This window comes from Aquarana catesbeiana, linkage group LG01 (genome assembly GCF_042186555.1).
Source record: "Aquarana catesbeiana isolate 2022-GZ linkage group LG01, ASM4218655v1, whole genome shotgun sequence".
In the NCBI taxonomy this organism is placed as follows: Eukaryota; Metazoa; Chordata; class Amphibia; order Anura; family Ranidae; genus Aquarana; species Aquarana catesbeiana.
Window position 1 is genome coordinate 569,543,329 of NC_133324.1, and position 20,814 is coordinate 569,564,142.

Below are 20,814 nucleotides of genomic sequence, written 5' to 3' on the forward strand. Positions count from 1 at the left end.
CTTGGCAATGTTCTTATAGCCTAGGCCATCTTTATGTAGAGCAACAATTCTTTTTTTCAGATCCTCAGAGAATTCTTTGCCATTAGGTGCCATGTTAAAATTTGGTGTTATCGCTCTCACTCTCTCATACTGGTCACTGGAAGTTTAACACACCTGCTCCCCCATTCACACCTGAGACCTTGTAATGAGTCACATGACACTGGGGAGGGAAAATGGCTAATTGGGCCCAATTTGGACATTTTCACTTAGGGGTGTACTCACTTTGTTGCCAGTGGTTTAGACATTAATGACTGTGTGTTGAGTTATTTTGAGGGGACAGCAAATTTACACTGTTATACAAGCTGTACAATCACTACTTTACATTGTAGTAAAGTCTCATTTCTTCAGTGTTGTCACATGAAAAGATATAATAAAATATTTACAAAAATGTGAGGGGGTGTACTCACTTTTGTGAGATACTGTATATGCCCAGCTCAAATTTCATGAATCAGGTTTACATCCACCATGATTATAAACCTCATATAAATTAGTTCTCAAATACATGCACCATTTTATGGTTTGTTCTGTAAAAATCAAAAACACTATATTTTTACCTGTGTATTTTCATCTCTAAGCCTGTCACAGCTCTCTGAAAATGTCCGGTCTATGGGCATCTCTTTGGAACATCATCACGACATCACTGGCCCTACATCCCAGCTGTAAACACACACTAGCGTCGGCTTAACAGCATGCGCAGTCCTGGAAGTGTGCGTGTACGTCACTCCCTGTTGGGAGGTGGAGCCAGGGATGTCACGACTCTGCTGCCCATGGACCGGAGATTTTTTAGAGAGCTGTGATAGGCTTGGAGATGAAAATGTTCATTTAAAATTTTTATGATCAGGGTTTACAACCACTTTAACACTGCTCCCCCCCCCCCCTCCAACTGATAGTGATGCCATCTGCTGTGCCTCCTGTGTTCATTCATTCAGAATTGTGTCTTACCAATACAGAAGTCTGTTATTGGCCAGACCCCCAGGTGAAAATGGAGGGGGGGGTGAGCCAAAGAAAACAGATGTAGCCACCACATCTAATGATTGGTAAGCTGCAATACAATACATTTTTTGTTTTGGGTTTAATGCTGCTTTAAGCAACTTCTCATGTCTACTGGTACTGTAAGCAACTCTGTTCCGTTTACCTACATCTATTCCAGTTTCTGAGCTCTAAACATGTACTGTCCTAATCTACGGAACATATCTGTCAACATTATATGTTTCCAAACTGTTGATTTGTTATTTTTAGCAGGTATTTTTTAAACTGTCTGACAGCGTCTGTTGGTATTACAATGCTACAGGGACTCAAACTTACTAAAGTATTATTGAAAATTAAAATCCTCCTTATAGTAAAAGGTGTTTTTTTCTCTCAATATCTGGGACGTGTGTTGAACAAGCAATTTGTGGTTTGAGAAACAGATCAGCACTTTCTACACTGTCAGAACAAGAATGACCATGCTGCTGTAAATTAGGCTCCTTGAGATCTCTCTCAAGTGCAGGTGGACTAATCTGCAACCGAGATAGTCATCCACAATAGCTGCTAAATTTCACAATATAGCGCAGGGAACAACAAAAAGATGCATTGTAAAAGTACCTAGTCTAGCACTTTCCCTTCTCTTGGGTTAGAAACTTGATCACAGTCACAAAGCCTCACCATCTATAATTTTTGGTTGGATGCCTGATCAACTACCACATGTGTGTCAAGGACAAGGCCCGTGGGCTGAATCCGGCCCACCAGGTCATTTTACGTGGCCCTTGCACCTCTCCTGCATTTGCACACCCCTCATCTCTGCCCCCACCTTGTCTCAGAGAGATATTATCCTCTCAACACTCCAGGCATCCACTCCTCCTACAGATCATGCTCCTCTCTGTGCAGCCTGCAGCACTCCCTTTTCTACGCCTCCCCTAGTCTCCGCATTCAGTGGACTCTGGCAGTTGTTTCTGGTCCTCCTCCAGAACCTGCACTTTCTGCTTCCCAGCTCCACCACCAGCTTCTTCCCAGAAGCAGCAAGGGAGGGTTGGGGGGACTCTTGACTACTGATCGTGGGGGCTCTTGACATTTTATGTAAAGGGGGATGCTCTGGACATCTGCTTATAGATATGAGAATAATAAAATTCTATGCCAGTTGAAAAGGAGGGTTGCACACCTCTGGTATCATAAAGAGTAGATACATTTACATAGTGCTACAGATACAACTGACCCTTTTGAGGGCAACTATACTGCTGACAAGGCCTGCAATTAAACAGGATTTGGTACCTCTGGACTACCATCTCTGGGCCACGTGAATTCTTTGGCCCACACAGAACTCTAGTGCATCAATATTTTTACAGTTTTCCACTGGTTCCAAAAAATTGTACCAAGTTGTTTTTGTAAGCACCTTAAAATATTTAGGCTTCATGCACACTGGGGCTTTTGCAAATGCTTTCCTCCTGGCAGAAGAAAAGCAGCTTCGAAAAACACGCCTAAGCTATTTGGGCGTATCAAGCAGTTGGGCGTTTATTTCATTGGCCAGAACATTAACCACTTCAGCCCGGAAGGATTTACCCCCTTAATGACTAGGCCATTTTTTGCAATACAGCACTGCGTCGCTTCAACTGACAATTGTGCGGTCGTGCGACGTTGTACTCAGACAAAACTTATGTCCTTGTTTCCCACAAATAGAGCTTTATTTTGGTGGTATTTGATCACCTCTGCGGTTTATTTTTTGCGCTATAAAATTAAAAAAGTCCGCCTTTTTGAAAAAAAAAAATATATATTTTGTTTTACTTTTTGCTATAATAATTACCCCCCCCCCCCCCCCCCCCAAAAAAAAAAAAAAGTAAAAAAATAAAAAAATGTCTTCATCAGTTTAGGCTAACATGTAATCTACATATTTTTGGTAAGAAAAAAATATATATATCGCAATAAGTGTATATTGATTGGTTTGCACAAAAGTTATAGTGTGTACAAAATAGGACGTACAAGCGATGTACACCTATGGCGATTCATGCAATAGAGCCGACCTGCCGCAGTGTAATGACAGTGGCTGGTGAGCAAGTGGTTAATTTATTCTGGCCAATGAAATGAAAACATGCTCAAGCGCTCAACGCACCTAGCATTTTATAAAATGAGTTTAGACGCATTTTGGCAAACCCTCCTCTCAAACGCACAAGTGATGTTTTTTTTCTGCCTCAACTCCTGCAAACACCTAAGTGTGCATGGACACATAAGCCAACATGGAGGGGTGTTTAGAGGCAGAAAAAAAAAAAAAACGTTAAAGTGGTTGTAAACCCTTACATATACCCAGTGAAGTGATTGACCTCAGGTGATACACTGAGATTAAACAAATCCTCCTACATAGGTTGCACCTGTTTATCTGCCATCTTCTCTTCTCTACAGCCATTCAAAGTTCTGAATTTTTAAAGCTTGTCAGAGTTTAGAAAAAAGGGGGTGGAGAGTTACACTCTGCAGCGCTCAGTGGGGAGAGCACACAGGAATAGAGCTGAGGCTGTCACTGTGCTGGAGCTACCTCCCCTGACATCATTTTTCTCTTGGCGTCAGGAAAGCTTGTCACTTGAAGGGACTCTTACAAAGCACACTGGATGGGAGATATGGGACTTTAAAAAGATGCATTTTGTACGAATCCATAGAACACAATCGGTTAAAAAGGGAAATATTTATTAAATCACATAGAAAAAGATAAAAACACTTCATACAGTGCACCAGTGTCCATTAACGACTACTTTTTGAGATACACCGCTTTTTCCACGCGCAGGGTTACTTGAACAGACTCCTCTCACAAACTTTGAAATACATTTTTTTTACCCTTTATGAGTAGTTATGACACCACACCTTTTCCTGAAGAAGCCTCATGGCAAAACATGTTGAATTAAGAGCGTGGAAACAGCGGTGTATCTCAAAAAAGTAGTGTACTTTATCGATAATGGTGCACTGCATGAAGTGCTTTTATCTTTTTCTATGTGATTTAATAAATATTTCCCTTTTTAACTGATTGCGTTATTTGGATTTGTACAAAATGCACATTTAAAGTCCCTTATTTCCCATCCAGTGTACTTTGTATCCGTTATTAGGGGATTTCGGTGCCATATGTTGCATAGATTTTAATCTTGGACCTGACCACATACCTTATTTTTTAAAGTTACTCATGCTGATAGCAGAGGAACAAAGCAGCAGACAGAAATGACATGTAGTGATGTTAATCGAGGAAAAAATATACACTATAGAGGGATATGCCTTGTTCATATTTCATGTCATAGGTTTACAACCACTTTAAAGTAAACCCCCCCCCACCTACCCGAGACATTTTTACATATAGGTAAGCCTATAATAATGCTTAACTATATGTACTGAAAAACTTTCCTAAACGTGCGCCGTTCAAGAGATATTTATGTTGAAGTGCGCCGATGAGGTCATCGGTGCATCCGAGGTGAAGAAACTGCCCTCCATCAGGGTTTACTTCCTCTTTAAAGTGGAAGTAAACTCTGCCCCTCGAGTGCTCCTTATCAATGCAGCCAGTATGTTCACGATTTCTATTACATTCTGCCCAGCTAGTAACCCCTTGTGATGTCTCTTACTTGTATTTAGTGCAGTTTGTAATTTGTTCCTCCTCGTCCGAAGCCGGCGCCATGTTGAGTCCCGTCTTCGTGTCCACAGTGATTTGGGCTTCCGCCCTTTCTGTTTCTCCCTGCTGTAATCTCGTACTAGCGCAGTGAGTGTGTAGGCAAGCCTCATTTTCATTATGATTACTATGGCAACCCTGTCCGACGGCGAAAATCTCAGTTGAGGCCATGCTCTCGCAGGATTGCGGAGCAATGTCATAGAGAGGCCGTGATCGTGGCACAGCATGTTATTGCAAAAACTAAGGGCACGAGAAGCATGCCATAAAAAGGGGACATTAGGCACATGCGCCGGTGACATCAGAGAAGTTACCAGCAACAGATTACAAGAAAAGTAAGTAGGATAGAAGAGATCCAAAGACAGCGATTTGCACAGTATGTGCTGATTATTTAAATGAGGAAATTGAACTTTAAGAGTTTACAACCACTTCAAACGCCTGTAATAGAAGTGTTTTTGAGCGTAGGTGAGCATGAGGCCTTAAAGCAGAGTTCCACCCCCCAGCAAAAAATACTGTAGCTGCTGACTTTTAAATATTAGAACACTTACTTGTTCTGGAATCCAGCGATGTTGGCACCCCAGCCGATGTTTCCATCGGTTCTCGGGTGCTGGCACCACCATTCATGGCAAGGGAAACGGCAGTGAAGCCTTTCGTCTTCACAGCCGGTCCCATACTACACGTGCGCGAAGCACGCTGCGCTTTCTGAATGGCCTGGTGGCGGGGGAAGGAGTAGGGGGGGCCAACCTTCCAATTGATCTCGCTGCAAGATCTCTCAGAAGTGGGAAAGAGTACCTGTCAAAAACAGGTACCCGCTCCCTGCTCTCCCCCAAAGGTGCCAAGTGTGGCACCGGAGAGGGGGAGAAAGTAGATAAGCAGAGCTTCCACTTTTGGGTGAAACGGCGATTTAATATCTGAAGCTGGTCATGGATTGAAATTCAGCCAGTGTAGCAGGAACTGTCTGAATTTCGATTCACCTATGGCCATTCTCGTTTGTGAGAAGTCAATCTAATGACTGACTTCTCACGAACGGGCTTGTGGAAAAATTTGTTTTCCATAGTCTGTAGTGTTGATTAGTGTAATAAGACAGTGTGGAGTCCCCATTGTCAGCACAGCAGGGAGGATTCCCCTATCCATCTTGCTTTTGAGCATGAGGGAATGCATACAGTTTTTTCATTCACCCCCCTGGCTGATTGAAAAAAATAAAAAATTAATGGAGCCATGTATCGCCAGCTTGACCATGCAGGTTAAATTGTTTATGTTCATTATCACCACAAGCATATACATACCAATGCATACATCAAGCAATTGCATCTTCTATCTTGTCCAAACTACACCCAAGTAAATAAAGTATTGAATGGAAAAGCATTGTCCGCCCACACATGGTAGGATTTACGATTACTGGCACCATTCTCTGCAAATACCCTGCACCTCTAGAATCACCTGTTCATTCTGCTGCCTCAGCTAGCTGCACGTCTCTTTCATCTGCTTTCTTTGTTTTTAACCTGCTCTTGGGTTTGCTTAACAATTAAATCTCCCTAAAGAAAGCGATTAAATATTTGGCATTCATTGTCGAGAAGGTCAAAGAAACTGTAATAATCATAGTAGCAGTGTGCACTTTAAGCAGTGAACTGGCAACTTTGGTGTCAACTTTAAAAGTAAAATCAAGTGTGTCTCACATGTGAACTTTAAAAACCAACATAATCCTATAATCCATATGGGAAAAACTGTTTAGCTTTGGCTCCCACACTATGTAGAGCAATACAAGAAAGGCACACAGGTGCTTGAAATTTGTATTCTGCTTAAAGCGGAGTTCCACACAAAAATGGAACTTCCGCTTTTCGGACCCCTCCCCCCCTCCGGTGTCACATTTGGCACCTTTCAGGGGGCAGGGGGGTGCAGATTCCTGTCTAAGACAGGTATTTGCACCCACTTCCGGCATAGACTCCCATGGGAGTCTGTGCCTCTTCCCGTCCCCACCGCGCTGTCTCCTGGGAAACACACAGCTCTCAGGAGAGAGCGGGACCACTTGGGACGCGCAGCGCGACTTGCGCATGCGCAGTAGGGAACCGGGAAGTGAAGCCGCAACGCTTCACTTCCTGATTCCCTCACCTAGGATGGCGGCGGCAGCTGCCGAGAACCGAGCGGGCTCTCGGCGTCGCCTGCCGACAACGCTGGACCCTGGGACAGGTAAGTGGCCATGTATTAAAAGTCAGCAGCTGCAGTATTTGTAGCTGCTGGCTTTTAATATTTTTTTTTTTTGGCGGTGTGGGTGGACCCCCGCTTTAAGGCTGTATACACACCTGATTGTTTCAAAGGCGCACGTTTTTACCGCGATTTTGTTCAGGTCACCAATGTAAAAGGCAGAAAAACGCCCGTAATCTGCCCCAAAGAAGGTCATGTTCTTTTTTGAGCTTAGGGCGTTTTTCAGGAGTTTTGCTTCAGGTGACAAAACGCTCAGGATGTGAACAGGTACCATTGAAATGAATGGGATTTTGTTTGTTGGGCGTTTTACAAGCGTTTTATGAGCTGAAAAAAGGTTCAGGGGTGAATGCAGCCTAAAACACGAGCTGGTTTCTTTGAACCTCCAAAATAAAAATAAAATAGATTTTGATAAAGCTTCCCCTGCATTTTATAATTTAGGAACTCTTAATAAAAAAATCAAGGACATATGGTCCCATTATTGCTATGGCAGATTTTTGTTTAGTTTTTTATTGATTGGTATAATTTGTCAAGTAACACAAATGTTTAAAAGGACAACTGTACTTTTCATACAAGCAGTATTAAATGCTCTTTTTTTCCCCAATTAGTCTATTATTAATATTCTGGGAAGCATTATCCCGTATGTTTAAAATGATTGTAAATGTTTTTTTTTTCTATTTAAAATGTAATAAATTGTTATACTTACCTGCTCTGTGCAATGGTATTGCACAAAACGGTTCCTTACCTCCTCTTCTTCTATTTATGAGTGCCCTCTCAGCAAGCCGAACTGAAGCAAACTGTTAAAGAATCTGTTCTTACTTGGAGATCCTGCCAGTGACAGTACATCCTGTTGTAGGTTGGCAATGCCAAGCTACTACCTGGCAACCATCTGCAGAATTGCCAGCCTGCAAATCAAATATTTGCTCAAAGCGTATTTCCACTTTTTCAAATTTGCAAAAATCCCACTATATGTTTGTTATGTGTTCCCATTCACATGCCTACATTTTTTTTTTTTTTTCTTACTTTTTGAGTGCGTTTCTCATTAGGACGGGTCATTGACATGCACAGATCGAAAAATCGTCTGGTTCAGCAGGTAGCAGCCTAGACCCGATGTGTGTAGCCCTCCCAGTTCGACAGAAGCCGATTACTACATTGGCTTCTATCCAACAGTCCTACTAGAAAACCTCCTTTGATCAGCGCCTTGCAGCCAATTCGCTGCAGAGCTGACCAGTGTATTTTGACAGCAGATGAGAACCGCTGTCAGAACCTTGATTTTGTGGATGCAGAAATCTGGTTAACCCCTAGGTACCGAGCCCACGCAAATATGCGGCCTCTCGATGTGCCTTGGTTGTCAAGCGGATGCATATTTGCGTGCAATAGCGCCGATAGAGCTGTGCCGAGAGCGTGCACCCTGTACGCTCCCGGCACAGTTACCGGCAGCTAACGGAAAATTATCACATTACCATAAGCTCCACCCCCCGGCATTCTAAACCACTTAAAGGAACGGCAAGCACCGGCTCTAAGGGGTTCAAAAAAAAAAAAAAAAAAAAGAAGAACTGAAGTCTGTCCTCATTAACATACAATACTAGAAGACTAGCTGCTACATATTTAAAAGATACAAAAAAAAAAAAAATTGCAGCTTACGTTTTTCAATGGTGTTGAATGGTAACATGTAACAAATATAAAAAGTAGGTATAATCCCAATTTTGATGCAAAAATGGAAATACATTTAAAGCAGAGTTGCACCTAAAAGTGGAAGTTCTGCTGTAAGGACTCCTAACCCCCTGACATGCCACATGTTAGGCATGTCATTTTTTGGGGGCACATGCGCAGTACGCACCCAGCTGTGAAGCCACAAGCTGTCACAGCCGGGTGCCCACACTTGCAATTCTGGCGCCGCAGAGAGGTGAGGGAGAGAAGTGAGGCTTCGGGCAGCCGCATCGCTGGACCGTGGGACAGGTGAGTGTCTGTTTATTAAAAAAAAAGTCAGCAGCTACACTTTTTGTAGCTGCTGACTGTTAAAAAGAAAAAAACAAAAAAAAACAAAAACAGAAAATCGACTGGAACTCCGCTTTAAAAGAGAAGTTCAGTTTTTTAATTTTCAAGGATCATATTTACTAGGTGGATGCAGCATTGGTCCGATGCTGCATCTGTCCCCCACCGCCTCTAAGACCCCAAACACTATTGAAAATAATAATAATAATAATTCGATTTTTTGCAGATTTTTGTCTTCAGATTTACCAAAACCATATAATATGGGAGGTCAAACCCTAAGAATTTCAATTTGTATACAATCAGGCAGACCCTTGCAATACATGGTTTTGGTAAATCTGAAGACAAAAATCTGCAGAAAATCGAATAGTGTGTATGGGGCTTAAGACTGAGAACCGAGTGATCAAACTCCGATCGGTACTCAGTGCTCCCTGAGCAGAGATCTAGTGACTGTCAGTCACCGATGTCTGGTTGGTGTGCCCCCCCCTCACTTGAGCGCTGGGAGATGGCAGGGGTGGGAGCGGCTGGCTCAGCCCGCTGTCTGCTGAAACCGGGTCACAGGAGTGCAGAATGAACTGCATTCCTTTCATCCACAGGAAAAGTACAGCCAAATGAGCTTTGACTGTACTTCTCCTTAAAAACTGTATACACTGAGGCACCATATATTTCATGATTTTTTATTTTTAAATTTATACAAGTACCACATTTCTATTTTCTAAATTGCAATCTTTTTCCTAACACAGCACGTTGTGCAGGATACAAGAAATAAAAGGAATATGTGCACTGATCAATTTTAGCAGTTGTTTGGATTTGCCCTTTAGATTAAGGGTTTCACTAATCCCATAACTAAGCAAAATCTAGCCCCAGCAAAAAAGGTTTAAAGACAGACAAAGCCTTTTTTTTGTAATGTTGTTATATGCTCTTTCTGCAGAATTATAAAACCTGTCTGAAGACGACTAAGATATAATTTGTTTTACACCGTAATTGTTCTGCACGTACGTAGGAAGCTTTGCATAAGCAAATAAAACTTTTCCATGAGCACATACTGCATTATTACCATGATAAATGCCCCTAGGACAAAGAAACAATGAGCACTCTGAACAATGGGGAAGCAAATGTTCAGTAATATTGCTCTGTAGTGAAAACCAGAAGGAGAATGAACAGACAAGATGTCCGAATGATCTGGAACAAGTTGTACAGGTGACCGATAGATGGACAAATACATATAAAGTACAGTATATCATGACAAATTCTAAACAATTTTAGCACTTTTTGAAGGTCTAAAAACAAGCAGGCCAAGATAATCTACTTTACAACTGAACCCTATCATATTTTTATTCTGTTGTGTTACTTTTTTTGTTATCAAATTTTCAAAATCTCAGAATAACCCAAACCGCATATGTATTTACACTTTGGGTTTAGGGCAGCCCATTGATTTCAATCGGCTGTCTTACCTGACCCTTTTCAAAAATTGCATGTGGTGCTAGATGCGTGGGGGGGTCCCATTAAGAATACGCATCACTAAAGGGCTGCTTTGCAGGAATGCGCATGATTTTGTGAGTATTCACGTAACACACAAATGTGAACCTAGCCACAGAGATTAAACAATTATGTACAGTGGGGATGGAAAGTATTCAGACCCCCTTAAATTTTTCACTCTTTGTTATATTGCAGCCATTTGCTAAAATCATTTAAGTTCATTTTTTTTCCTCATTAATGTACACACAGCACCCCATATTGACCGAAAAACACAGAATTGTTGACATTTTTGCAGATTTATTAAAAAAGAAAAACTGTAATATCACATGGTCCAAAGTATTCAGACCCTTTGCTGTGACACTCATATATTTAACTCAGGTTCTGTCCATTTCGTCTGATCATCCTTGAGATGGTTCTACCCTTCATTGGAGTCCAGCTGTGTTTGATTATACTGATTGGACTTGATTAGGAAAGCCACACACCTGTCTATATAAGACCTTACAGCTCACAGTGCATGTCAGAGCAAATGAGAATCATGAGGTCAAAGGAACTGCCTGAAGAGCTCAGCAACAGAATTGTGGCAAGGCACAGATCTGGCCAAGGTTACAAAAAAATTTCTGCTGCACTTAAGTTTCCTAAGAGCACAGTGGCCTCCATAATCCTTAAATGGAAGACATTTGGGACGACCAGAACCCCTCCTAGAGCTGGCCGTCCAGCCAAACTGAGCTATCGGGGGAGAAGAGCCTTGGTGAGAGAGGTAAAGAAGAACCCAAAGATCACTGTGGCTGAGCTCCAGAGATGCAGTCGGGAGATGGGAGAAAGTTGTAGAAAATCAACCATCACTGCAGCCCTCCACCAGTCGGGGCTTTATGGCAGAGTGGCCCGATGGAAGCCTCTCCTCAGTGCAAGACACATGAAAGCCCGCATGGAGTTTGCTAAAAACACCTGAAGAACTCCAAGATGGTGAGAAATAAGATTCTTTGGTCTGATGAGACCAAGATAGAACTTTTTGGCAATAATTCTAAGCAGTATGTGTGGAGAAAACCAGGCACTGCTCATCACCTGTCCAATATAGTCCCAACAGTGAAGCATGGTGGTGGCAGCATTATGCTGTGGGGGTGTTTTTCAGCTGCAGGGACAGGACGACTGGTTGCAATTGAGGGAAAGATGAATGTGGCCAAGTACAGGGATATCCTGGACGAAAACCTTCTCCAGAGTGCTCAGGACCTCAGACTGGGCCGAAGGTTTACCTTCCAACAAGACAATGACCCTAAGCACACAGCTAAAATAACGAAGGAGTGGCTTCACAACAACTCCGTGACTGTTCTTGAATGGCCCAGCCAGAGCCCTGACATAAAGCCAATTGAGCATCTCTGGAGAGACCTAAAAATGGCTGTCTTCCAATGTTTACCATCCAACCTGACAGAACTGGAGAGGATCTGCAAGGAGTAATGGCAGAGGATCCCCAAATCCAGGTGTGAAAAACTTGTTGCATCTTTCCCAAAAAGACTCATGGCTGTATTAGATCAAAAGGGTGCTTCTACTAAATACTGAGCAAAGGGTCTGAATACTTAGGACCGTGTGATATTTCAGTTTTTATTTTTTAATAAATCTGCAAAAATGTCAACAATTCTGTGTTTTTCTGTCAATATGGGGTGCTGTGTGTACATTAATGAGGAAAAAAATGAACTTAAATGATTTTAGCAAATGGCTGCAATATAACAAAGAGTGAAAAATTTAAGGGGGTCTGAATACTTTCCGTCCCCACTGTAAATCCTGGTTCATGTGCAGTTTCTGGCTGTGGTTCCACATGGCTCAAACAGATTAGTCCTCTGCAGCAGCCTCACACCTTGTGACTTGCTACAAAGTTAAAGTGGTTGTAAAGGCTCAAGGTTTTTAAAAAAACAAAACAAAAAAAACCCTCTCTGTGCAGCAGCCCCCCCCCCCAATACTTACCTGAGCCCCATCTCAATCCAGCGATTTGCATGAAAGTAGTGCATCTTCCTCCTCATTGGCTTAGACTGCAGCAGGAGCTATTGGCTCCCGCTACAGTCAACCACAGTCAGTGAGGAGGGAGCAGGGGCAGGGCCGAGCCACTCTCCATGCTTGAATGAACACAGAGCAGCAACTCAGGAGCGAGCCTGCTCGGGTGCCCCCACAGCAAGCTGCTTGCTGTGGGGGTACTCTGCAGGAGGGATGGGCCAGAAGCACAGGGGGCACCCAAGAAGAGGAGGATTGGGTATGACAGGTTTGTTTTTAATATTTGCCCTTAATGTCACTTTAAAATATTGCAGTCTGATTAGTGGGGGAGAGGAATGCTTCCTCTTACCTGCAGCAGACTGATGACATTATCTCAGGCTAGGCAAAGTCAATGGACAAGTGCTCTAGGACTGCATGCCAAAGCGGAGTTCCAGTCGTTTGTGTTTTGTGTGTCCCCAGGCCGGCATCACAAGTGTGGACACCTGGCTGTGACAGCTTGCGGCTTTAGAGTTGGGTGCACACTGCGCATGTGCGAGTCGCATTGCACCTCCTCAATGGCCGGGCAATCTTCTGGGACCCGTGATGGGTCCCAGAAGATTGCAGGGTGGGAGGGGGGAGAGGAGAACTTCCGCTTGAGTCACCTAGGCGGCCCCAACAGAAGTGGGAGCTGGGTACCTGACATAACTAGGTCCCCCCCAAAAAAATGACATGGCAAATGTGGCATGTCAGGGGGTTAGGAGTCCTTTAAGCCAATTATATGTGGCCTAGAATAACACCTGAACCTAACTCACTGTGTTAGGTCATTGCTTCACAGCCGGGCACGCACTGCGCATGTGCGAGCTGCGCTGCGACTGACCAGGCAATCATCTGGGACCTGTCCCAGATAATTGCCTAGAGGGAGGGGGGGGGGAGGTGAACTTACTTCTGGCGCCACGGTGCCCCGGGAGGAAGTGGGAGCTGGAACCCTCTTCTAAAAAAAAAAAAAAAAAAAAAAAAAAAAAAAAAAAAAAGAAGGGGGGGGGGGTCCCGCTCCCCCCCCAAAAAAAAAAAAAATGACATGCCAAATGTGGCATGTCAGGGGTTCACCTTCCCTTAAAGCGGAAGTTCCATTTTTGGGTGGAACTCCACTTTAAACATCAAAGGTTTAGATTTTGTTACATTCAATCACCATGGCATTTCCCTGCAGATAAAAATAACTTCAGCTTTTTGGCAGATTCTGAAATTGAATCAACTTTAAAAACGTGTAACTTCTTTATCTCACTCCAGTCTGTAAACACCCACTATATCCAGTGCCAATGTTTTTTTTTTTGTTTGGTTTTTTTTAGGTGGCTTTTGCCATGCGAGAATGGTAGACACAATTGTGAGATCAGAAGAAGAGCTTTTTTTTTTTATTTATTAAACTCCAACAATGAGACCATCTTCCATTCACTGTTGGGACTTTTTCGTCTTCATTGTATTAGTCTGTAGGAGCTTCTTTATGCAACAAAAATGCAAATGCATGTGTATAATGTTCCATAATAAATTTCTGAAACCAACACCACTTCCTTACCGTGTCCTCAGATTGCCTGTAATTGTGATCGGTTTTGCTGCATACAAAGTTTTGCTAGCAGATGAAACCAGACATCTTCTACTGCCTTAAGCCCTGTACACACGATCAGAAAATTGTACAAAAAAAAAAAACAAAAAAAAAAAAAAAAAGATTTCGAAGCAATCATACGATAATCTGATCGTTAGTACAGAACTTTCGAGAGCCGATCATGATAGTTCATCCGATATTATCCGATCGGACATGCACGGAAAAATTGTCCGTACGATACCAGATCGTACGATTTTAGTTTAATCAGTACAGTTGTCGGTCGAAAACACAATACAAATACATTACGAACGCACACTTACAAATTTTTATTCTGTTGTACGAGAATTTGCATTAAGATGAACAACACGCATTAAGATGAAAAACCTTCTCCCGTTACAACTCCTTAAAACAATCGTACACCCCTTGCATCTGTGAGAATTATTAGGGAAATGCAGTCTCCCACAGAGGCCAATCACATTCCACTTATCAAAATTACCTCCATTAAAAGGCAAAGTCTGACCAACTGCAAAATGTTACTGCGCTCTGCAACTTACTTTTTGCCAAAGGGATATGCCTGTTTTTTTTTTTTTGTTTTTCTGACAACTAAGGTTTCTGAATAAATTGTGACCAACAAATTGGACTTGCTCTAGTCTTGTATCATGCCAGGAGTCTACTTATAACCATATATTACCCACAGACGACATGTATATGCATGTACCATTACTATGGAAAAAATGCGATACCAAACTAAGAAAACTATGCAAAGCTTGCCTAAGTACCCAATTACGCAGTGTCTGTTTTTCAGGATAAAGGGATAACTATAAAATTCATGAAGGTAAAAGAACCTCATCAGCCCAACCAGTGCTCCAATCCCGCCTTCTTCTATATGTAAACCCAATTACTAAAGTCTCATAGAAGCTATACTTTAAGACAATTTTAAAAAGTAAGTCTTGGTCTATTAAATCAGCAGCTTAAAAAAATAAATTTGCCTCAACCATTTCCTGTACTTCCTGGGTGACAACATTCTGTCCCTAAATGTCATCCAGTTAGGGTTTACATCTACTTTAAACACAATCCATATGCCTTAATGCTACAGCCAGGCAAAATATTTTGTAGCACTATGCATTTAAGTAATGCTACTACACTCCATTAAAAGTAACTTAAAATTAAAAAAAAATCAGCCACTACAAAGTTTAGCTGCTGACTTTTAATAAATCGGACACTCGCCTGTCCCACAGTCCAGCGATGCGGGCGCAGGAAGCCCCGCTCCTCTCCATGGCGCCGGCATTGTTACTGTGGGCGCCTGGCTGTGGCTTCACAGCCAGGCACGCACTGCGCATGTGTGAGCCACACTGCGCACTGTGGCACTGTGAATGCCCGGGTAATCTTCTAGGACCTGTGACGTGTCCCAGAAAATTGCAGGAAGGAAGGGGGGGGAGAAGTGAACTTACGTCCAGTGCCACGGAGCCCCGGGAGGAAGTGGGAGCTGGATGCCTCTAAAAAGAGGGTATCCGCACCCCCACCCCGCCCCCACAAAAAAATTACATGCCAAATGTGGCATGTCAGGGGGTCACCGGCACTTAAAGTGGAAGTTCAATTTTTGGAAATGAGTGATTCAGTATTTTTTAAAGAGAGACTGTATGCAGATTTTGCAATAGCAAATTTGATCATCTACTCTCTAGAGCCGAGTTTGAGTTAAAAATAGTTTGTTTCTTAAAATGTGTTTCACTAAACATTATATAACTAAATACTGAAGATGTCTAACTGTACTCAATCACATCAGTTTAAATACAGTTTGGCTGATGTATGTCAACCATAAAAACATATACCTGGTAACTACTGTATAGTTTGGGCTACGTATTTGGTGCATTGAACCGTGGAGATATTCTAGAGTGGTTCCTTCATTCCCACCTCTGGTCAAAGATGAAAGTCATAATACAAATGGTAGACAGACACGTCCTGTGGGATTTTGTCTGCACTTATGCCATGTCAGGTTTGTTATCCTTCATTGCCTCAAATGGCTTGGTGAATTTTTTTCTTTAAATGGTACTGAGAAGTTTTACAGTACATATCACTGAGATCTAGTAGAAGACATATACTGGTGTCTGTGCATGGTGTCTGCACTCATACAACTGGTGGTACATATACCCCTGTAGGGCACTTCTGTTTGCTAAATTAAATTCACCCTGACAGGTTAGCGGACCTTCCACTAAAAAGGCAAAGTTCACTTATATCTTGCCACCCCATTTCTTAAATCACAGCATTAAAAATGTAAAATAAATTTAAAAAAAGGTAAGAAAAAAAAAAAAAAAAAAGTTAGAAAATATACTCATCTAAGGGATCATCATCTAGGATCCTGGGAGTTTTGAAGAAACTCCTGCACTGTGCTGGAGCATCTTTTCATAAGATGCAAAACACTTCCCCTTCCCAGGATCTCACCAGAAGGGTTGTGTCATTCACTCCAATACAGAAGTTGAGGGTAAGAAAAGTATATTTTCTAACCTTTTTACCCACATAGGTTTTTAGGGTTTTTTTTTTTTTTTTTTTTTATGCCTTAATGTCACAAATGTAGAATTGTGAGTGGGAAGCCACTATGCCTTTTAGTACAAAGACCACTTTAAATATCAAGTGGTGTTGAGATTATTTGAGATTTGACTATGGTAATGCATACAGAAAAATAAATAAATAAATCATGAAAATATACATTCATGTAAATGTTTTCTTTTACATTTCTGAGCTCAAAAAAAGCTCACCAAAGAGGGGGATTAAACACATTTAAAGTGATATTTTAAGAGTGCAACGGGTGTAAAAACACATACTGGCTTCCATCTTTGCCAGCTGCATTCTTCGTTTACTGAAAGTACCTGAATATGACTGAGAAAGGTCTGTGCTGTACACAAAATGACTTATTTCACTAAAGATATGTTCTCCAAAATAATATAAGCATAGGAAGCACCTGCATAGCTACAAAAGCTTCATCACTTAGGCCAAGCAGGCTTTTTAAGTCATCCACAATAGTGGACTCTTCGTAGCATGCTAATCCATGATAAATTATACAACCACAGAAAAAACTGTAAACCACAGAGTTTCAGTACACATATCCGGTTTTAGCAAAGGAAGCAACAATTTAAACCTATAATAAATATATATTTCATTCATATTTTTTCATTTGAAAAAAAAAAAAAATCTTACCTGGTTGGTTGGGGTCTTGTGCACGCACACCTTCCACATCTGGGCTTCTCTAGAGACTGCCCTTTCTAAAAGAAAGGACAGTCTCTGGCTCTCCAGGGGCCCAGAGTACTTCATGGCACCCCTTGGATACGCCTGCCACCCAACCAGATACAGCTACCTGTAATACAAAAATATAAAAATTAAAAAAAAAAATTATATATATATATATATATATATATATATATATATATATATATATATATATATATATATATATATATATATATATATATATATATATATATACATATTTTCAAAACACATTACCTTTAGCTTGCCCACACTGAATATAAATATAAGGTAAAATCTATGACAAGGTTACCACTAAAGTGCGATTGTTGGCTGTCAGCATACAGCAAGCAGGGGAGATTCCTCCATCCATACTAATTAACGTGGATGGAGGAATCAATAGATTTTTCTCATCTAGCACCCAGGACTGAACAAGAGAAATCGTGTATGATCAAATTTAGAAAAACAGAGCAAACCTTCTTTTACACGATGCATTGTAAAACTGGAAGGAGGTAACAAGCCATTTAAACACTACTTCAAAATTGAATATAAACCATAAAAACTACTAGCGAACACAAAATGACAGGTCCTAGCCCCAGATGGTAACACCCTTTAAACCAGGCAATGAGCCTTCAGACCACATCAGCCCTGCAAAATGATCTCCTTGCGACATCAGATTATCAACATTCCCTGCTCTTCTCTTGACTTGCTGTAAAATGCCTATAAAAACACACCATATTTCACAGTAGTCAATAAACCTATTCACACCTATTTTTAGAACCTTTTTTAAATGCAGTGCATAAAATCGGTGCCCTAAAATTGAGAATAAAGCTTTCGAGCTCTAATCTCTCTGCTTTCCATTTATCTATTGCCTATATTTTAGCCTGTGTACTCAATGATAGTTTGTGTACTCAGCTGGAAAAAAACAACCATCACTAAGTGAAAGTCGGACTGTGTTCCTAACTCAAAAGCAGGCTCCCTTAAAAGCAGAAGTAAAGTGTCACAAGGCTCTTAGGGAGCCTACTATAGGCCCCTTTCACACTGGCGGAGTCCGCCAGTGGATCAGCTTGCTCAGCGGGGGATCTCTCCACTGATCCCCATTGAGCAGGCGGATGACAGGTCCGTGTCCTCTCCGCTGATGCAGAGCAGACACAGACAGACCCCGCTCTCCTCTACGGGCTGTTGGATGGAAACAGACTGCCTGTCTGTTTCCATCCAATTGTCATCCGATCCGCCAGACGGATGAGAAACAGATCCCCATCTGTCTGTTTTTAGCAGACAGGATTGGATCGGATGTCAGCGGGTGTCAACAGACATATGTGCGTTGACATCCACTGCTCCATAGAGAGCAATGGATGGTCCAATCGGGTCCATCTGAAAAACTGACAGGTAGATCTAATTGGTCCATCTGTGTGAAAGGGGCCTTTAAGTTCTGAAGTCCATTAAGCTACTTTCACATAGTGACAGATGTACTTAAATTGGTTGTAAATCTCAGACATGAAAGGCAATACTTACCTGAGCCCCATCTCGATCCAGCGATGTGATCTAGAGCAGTGGCTCTCCCAGATCTCTACCTCCTCATTGGCTGAGACAGCAGCAAGAGCCATTGGCTTCCACTACTGTCAATCACAGCCAGTGAGCCAATGAGGAGGGGGGGGGGCTGAGCTACGCTTCATGTGTAAATTAACACGCAGAGCAGCAGCTTGGAAGCGAGCCTGCTCGGGTGCCCCATAGCAAGTTGCTTGCTATGGGGCACTTGGCAGGAGGGAAGGGTCAGGATCGCACCCTGAGAAGAGGAAGATCGGGGCTGCTAAGCACAAGTACTGTTAGATGAGGTAGAAAAAAAAAAAAAAATGAATGTGCTTTGCCCATGCATGGCTAAGGATGTTTTCTTTAGTCCCTACTTCCCAGCAACATATACTCACCTGTTCAGCTTCCAGGTTTTTTGTCAAAGCTTTATTGAACAAGCTGAAGTTAGAAGCTGACTGGCTACGATGCACAGCTGCACCAGATTTTGCATTCTCCAATTTTAGTAAATCAAGGTGTCAGAGGTGAAAAGTAAAGGCGAGTACGTGCTGCAGGGGAGGAAAGCATTAGGATCGGTTCACACTGCAGGGATGCGGGACCCCTGTGAATCCAGTATGGGTTCCCGCATCGAATGTCTCCCGCAGGCAGTTCACACTGCCCTATGCAAACTGCTGGGAGTGTCAATACAAAGTTAATGACACCCCCAGATCAGGTTGCAAATCGCAGTGCGAACTGTTAATTCGGACAGAAATCAGATCAAATAAAAATTAAAAAAAAAAAAAAAAAAAAAGGATCCTGTGCGAGTTTGGTCCGAATGCAATGCAAATTCACGAAATTCAGCCATACAAGCTGTATGGAGGAGTTGGGAGTTGGTTGCGGGATGTCAGGTTGGCCCATACGTGGTCCGATTACCGGAAGATTGCACCTGATGCCCAATAATCACTTTGGGTATGGGCACCTTCAGGCTAAGTTCAGAACAAAAGTATGGCACCATAGAAGTGGGTTCAGTTATGTAAACTGATGGTGTGGTATTTAAATTGGTTGTAAAGCTCTGACATTAACAATGAATAAAGCATTTCCACAAAAAGTGTGTACTAAGTGTAGTTCCTGTCTGCCATCCTCTGGTATCTGCGTGAGTCACTTCTGACAGTTCTCCCTGACACCAGGAAATCCTGGGAGATGGTCCTGCCTCCCCCTAGGACACAGCAGGTGATTGCAGCCTCAGTTGTGCATGTTTCCCCAAGAGGCTGCGTGGTTCTGTTCAGTATATGACATCAGAGTCCCACCTCCTGCTTCCTTATAGCTAATAAATGCCATCTAAACGGTGTACTTTGGAAGGTTGTAGAGGAGAGAAGACTGCAGACAAAAAGGTACAGCTTATGTAAGAGAATTCCATTCATCTTTGTATCACCTGTGGCTAATCACTTCAGTGGGCTTATTCAAGGTTTTATTATCTTTAACAAAATAACATTTCAGACTTCCCAGCCTAATCTTCATTTACTGTAGCTCTTGTGTCTGAAGGTGATCTGCTACCATTCAGCATGGCCATACATTACTAGCATTGTGTTTGGAACATTAGATTGATTTTCTAATGGTTAGTGGGGTCAAAACGACTGTGGTTTTCGACCATAGGCATGAGAAAATTCAGGGGCGAAGGATGGAAAATTTCCATCGAACAAATGAAATTGTAACTGTGAATGTGGGTTTACATATTGAAAACCGTTTAATATGTCTGGGATTCCATTCAATAGCAAGTCTGTTTAAAATTTTAAGAGGTCTTAAAAAAAAAAAACTAGTTGACTCATTGATAGTAAGGTTGAATATTTCTGAATTTCTGTACGAACGAATTCTACTGGTGTATTACGTTCACTCTTGGCCCATATACTACAAGCTGCCTGTCATACAAGCATGATGAAAGTTTAGATCACATGAATCTCTGCAATTAAAAAATATTGTTTATTCTTTTACAGGAATTTGGCAAAGCTCAAGAGATAATTACTTAATTTAAAAGAAAAAAAAAAAATCATCAAACATTTAGATTACTATGGTCTTAGGCTCAAAGCAATGGTCACCAAGGCAAATAGATTCTACCCAGTGGGGAACGCAGACAGCAATAAAACCAGACAACGGTTCTAAGCCTTTTACATTCCAAAACCAAAAAAAAAAAAAAAGGGGG

The 20,814-nt window shown here is 41.9% G+C and overlaps 1 protein-coding gene across 2 annotated transcripts in view; it reads right to left on the reverse strand.

Annotated features, from left to right (window-relative positions):
• The window catches only part of CCNI (cyclin I), a 62,378-nt gene that overhangs the window by 31,713 nt on the left and 9,851 nt on the right, over nucleotides 1-20,814 (reverse strand). For both annotated transcript variants that reach the window (XM_073597346.1, XM_073597337.1), the window contains exon 2: nucleotides 17,064-17,220. In XM_073597346.1, the coding sequence (XP_073453447.1) occupies nucleotides 17,064-17,177 (114 nt within the window). In that variant the 5' untranslated portion in view covers nucleotides 17,178-17,220. The remainder of the gene's footprint in view (nucleotides 1-17,063; nucleotides 17,221-20,814) is intronic.